Here is a 4,714-nt window from a genome sequence, read left to right as displayed (position 1 = left end):
TACAAGAATTAGGTTACCATAGCAACAACTAAAGAGGCAGCTGCTATATATATATATATATATATATATATATAAATAAACTGGTCATCCCTTTCATTTGAAGAAACTATGTTTTATAGTTTTTATATTGCTTCAACGTATAGTTTCCTCAAATGATTGGGGTGGCCGTAGATTAATTTGTGGTGGCCAAGGCCACCATTGGCCACCCCCTGGGTCTGCCATTGCGCCTGGTGGTACCTGTGCCACCTCGGACAACACAGTGTTACTTCTACCCACTTGAATACCTTGCACCAAAAACACCAAGGTTTAATTGCATTTCCTGTTCAACTGCAGTCCAACAAACACTCATCTCAAAAACTACAAACATTCACTATTCAGATCCTTCATCAGTGGCGGACATAGCCATACCTCCTGTTATGTTTGCTAAGGGTGCTTAGCTGTGAATCAGGTTAACTCGCAGAGTTAATCTGTTGTAGACGTCAACCCGATTGTTTAAAAAAAAGTTTCATTAAAATCTGTCCACTGGCTCATGAGATATTTTGCTAACAGACAGTACACTAATAATTTATGGCAATGTTTTCATCACAGTTTGTTTTGGGGATAACGCTCAGCTACTAACAGATCAAATGTTAGCTCAGTATCTCAAAGGGTAATGGAGTAAAAGTAATTTTTGTGCTCGCTGAGGTTGATTATCTGTGGCAGCCATCTTGAGTCAGGTTGACTCTTGAAGACAATCGGTTGTTGATGCCAATGATTACCTTCTGAACGCTTCATTAAAGTCCTTCCCCAGGATTCCACCATAAAGTAGCTGCCTCATAGCTATGTATGGCTGATTGTTTTCCCAAACAGATTCCTTTTTGAGCTCAACTGTCGGCGCCCTGCCGGAGGCTCTACCGTCGCTCCACCCCATTCAAAGCGACGAGAGCTTCATGACCGATGACGACGGCGATGCGTTCAACCCGTCAGCCGACAGGAGCAGCGATCATCCCGTCCCAGAGGCGCCGATCATCATCAGTCCGCCACAGACCCACAAACCCGACACGTACGACCTGGAGTGGAGGGCGGGCCGGGACGGCGGCAGCCCCATCAGCGCCTATTTCGTCAAATACCGGAAGGTGAGGAGAAAATTTGTGCTCCCAGTTAATTTTAATTATAAGGACCTGAAAGGACGCTCCATCTTTAAACCTATGACATAAATCAGATCAGAGGCCACGGGAACACCCTGTGCTGTGGAGGATTAGGAACTTGACCATTTGCTTCTGTGTGTTTCCAACAGGTCGACGAGATGGGAGCAGTGGTGGGAAAGTGGCAGACGGTCCGAGTGCCCGGCAGCGAGAAAAGCCTGCACCTGTCAGAGCTGGAGCCCTCCAGTCTGTATGAGGTGCTGATGGTGGCTCGAAGCTCAGCCGGCGAGGGTCAGCCGGCAATGCTCACGTTCCGCACCGGAAAGGGTTGGTCCAACAACACCTTAACTTTGATTGTTTGAAAATAAAGACACCAAGTTGTACTTAGGCATGGGCCAATTACCAATTTCCACACACAACTGGTGTTTTTGCTCATTGTTGCCCTACTATCACAATCTCACACCGATCTACTGCTAGTCATACATTTAGAGGTACAAATAGGCCTGTCGCAATAAACAATTAATCAATTAATCTCATGATTAATGAAAATTATTGACCTCATTTTCATTTATCGGCTTTATCGTTTCTTCTTGTCTCTCTCTTTCTACTGAAGACACTGGATGACAAAAGGCTCAACTCCGGTGCTCTTCACGGACCCCTCCCTTTCTCATTTCTCTTTAAGATCTGTTTTAATCGTCCAAAATCGCGTTTTTGGATCGTTAAAAGCAGCTAAGCTGAGAAGCTAAGCTACGAGCTAAGCTAACAGGCCGACCTCGGGGAATAAAACCTCCGTCTTGTCGAAGATCTAAGATTCACGGTTGAAACCCGTGCCTTCGTGTAAAAAGTTGTTTTTCTCTGCAAAAAGAAGTTGAGAACTTGTTTACCGATTTTTTTAAATTAAAAGCTCTGTGTGAAAAATGCTACGCTAAAAAGCACAAACCACACCGAGCGGCCGCCATTTTGAGAAACGAAGAGGGACAGCCCATGTCACGTCAAGGGACCTCCCTCTCATTTTTCTTAAAGAGACACGCTGCTCGCTCCCTCACTATCCACCCTTCGGTTCTAACAGTCTTATACTGCCATCATGTGGTCAAAAAAGGTGCTGCAACAAAACAAATTAACCAACATTTTTTCTTAAATTTGACAATAATTACTAATTATTGTCAAATTTCAAACAATATTATCGTTTATCGCAATGATTTCTGAGACGATTAATCGCTCAGCAACATTTGTTATCGTGACAGGCCTAGGTACAAAGGCTCGTCACTGGGACTCTTAACATCCTCAACAGTTGGTACATGTTGGCGCCCATGTACAGTAGTTTGTATCTTTTAGTGGGAACTTTTGTATCCCTGGTGGCAGTCCTAGACTCTAGATCCGTGGTTCCCTCAAACCTTTTACCTTCTGAACCCCAAAAGAAATATGGCAAAGACTTGCCAGTCCAAATATCCGTGGTTGATCTGCACAAACATAACTAAAAAGTAAAAATAAAATGTATATTGACTAAATAAACAGCTTAAACTAATTCTATACTATTTTTTTCTATTTATGACTATTGTTTTTTTTTTTTTATATATACTTTATGACTATCAAAGTAAAAATATAAAGCTAGAAATTGCTTGGGGATCTTCTTAGGATCCAAACTTGGTTTTCAGAGACTCACAGCGAAACCAGGTTTGGGACCCACTTCTGAAAATCATCGGATTACAGAAAAGGACCTGCTAAAAGAGGGGAAGATGGCTTCAGCAGGAAATGTTTCAGCTGTATCAGCGTGTCCTTCTTGGAGAGAAAAGACAAAAAAGAAATATAAAAAGGTTAATTCAGAGCTGTAGCAGATGGTGCAGTTTGAAAGCGTTTACTCCGGTAGTTTCCCCAATAAATTTATATGGATTTCTGACATGCGGGTCCACGCTCAGTGTAAACGAAGCACTCGTCTGAATCAGCTTGAAACCTCATGGAAACTTGAGTCACATGACTGACCTCCATTAGTCTGGTTGTATTCTGTAGGTAAAAACATTTGGACAGCAATTTTAACGTTTGAGCTATTTTCCCTCTCGACCGTTTCCGAAGGAAAACAAACACGTACGTAAACTACACGCATCAAGTTTGTTTGTCAACATGAATCTTTTTTAAGAAAAATGTTATATTTTGTTTCGTACTTCATAAATAGTACCTATAATAACAAAAAACGTTTAAAATAAAACAACACACAGCTGAAGTCATTTTAGACTAAATAAATACAAGAACGTGTTTACACACGTTTTACTTTACGGTTGTTTTGTTCACTTAATTCTAGAGACTTCTGGAAAAAAAATAATTAAAGTCAACCTTGAAATTACCTTTTAATATTTTAAACAATTAGCCCATACACGTATTGTTTTATTACTTCAGAGCATAAATATTATTCAGGCCCAGATGACAGAACACAGTGACCTTAACGTCCAATATTCATCGCTAGAAATTAAACATTGAGTCTCTAAACATGACCTAATGTGATTTAAAACATGTTTTTGACCTAAGTTTTGATTGTTAGAACACATTTTCACTGGTTCCAGTAAAGTGAGTTAACAGTCTGATGAAAGACAAATGAGCAACGTTTTTGTATTTTTCTGTCAGGTTTGACAGAAAAAATGCTGCAGTTTAATTGAGTCTTTATTTCCACAGAATTACTTTCTGTTTCGGATTTCTTTAGGAAGAAGATGTATGTTTTGGCTCAGGCACAGAATAACGGTTTATTTTCATTTGTTGACTAGAAGAGAATCAACTATTATTTACAAGAATCTATCTGATGGAAAATATTCAAACACCACCTGAAAAGCATTTATATTGATTTGGAAATTATTTTAAGCAGATTCTTATTTTTGTTGAGATACAAAGATAAGATTAATCGTAATTCAGCACCGCAGTGAGATATACAAAATGCTTCGTGGTCAGAAAAATAAAAAGCCGCCATGTTCTAAAAAAAACAAATCACGTTTCTTGGTTTTGTCTTCTGGCTTTTGAAACAACGAGATGTTGCCTGCCTGCTCTTTATGTTCCGGAAAAATTTCAGCGCAGAGTCACTGACTTTTGAAAGCTGACATTCTGATGAAACAAGACAAAATTTTATGAAACGTCTGGAGCTTTTTGAAGCTTCTCTTGTCTCATCTCCATTTCTCCTATTTGGTTTCAGAGAAGAACACCTCCAGCAACAAGAGTCCCTCCAAACCCTCCATCATTCCAATTCCTCCCAAAGTTGAGGAGAGACCCTCAAGAACGAACTTCGGAGTCGTCCAGCACGACAGAGGTGGGTCTCCGCTGCTGCTGGACTCTGCAGACCAGGGTTGCCAGAGAAGAAACGACAAACTATCAGACATGGCATGAAGACAACAACTGCAGACTGATGAGTGAGGTGAAGCTGAAGGGTGTTCAAAACAAGAGCTGATGAGTGGAGCGCCTGCAGCTGCGACTGATGGAACAGGGGACAGGTGTAGATATATGTGACATAAAAAAACCTTACAAATAGCTCAAGGAGACTTGGAGGAGTTCTGGACATGGCATGATGTACAACGATGGTGTAAGGATGAGTGAAGTGAAGCTGAGAGACAATA

The 4,714-nt window shown here is 40.8% G+C and overlaps 1 protein-coding gene across 1 annotated transcript in view; it reads left to right on the top strand.

The window, feature by feature from the left end:
• The window catches only part of cdon (cell adhesion associated, oncogene regulated), a 43,309-nt gene that overhangs the window by 13,750 nt on the left and 24,845 nt on the right, over nt 1-4,714 (top strand). The window contains exons 7-9 of the mRNA XM_037678317.1: nt 850-1,115; nt 1,277-1,451; nt 4,297-4,410. Of these exons, the coding sequence (XP_037534245.1) occupies nt 850-1,115; nt 1,277-1,451; nt 4,297-4,410 (555 nt within the window). The remainder of the gene's footprint in view (nt 1-849; nt 1,116-1,276; nt 1,452-4,296; nt 4,411-4,714) is intronic.

The sequence above is a fragment of the Nematolebias whitei genome, chromosome 6 (assembly GCF_014905685.2).
Source record: "Nematolebias whitei isolate Nwh7 chromosome 6, NemWhi1, whole genome shotgun sequence".
Taxonomy (NCBI): domain Eukaryota; kingdom Metazoa; phylum Chordata; class Actinopteri; order Cyprinodontiformes; family Rivulidae; genus Nematolebias; species Nematolebias whitei.
Note: the sequence above shows the minus strand (reverse complement) of the source record. Positions and strands in the feature narration are given on the sequence as shown.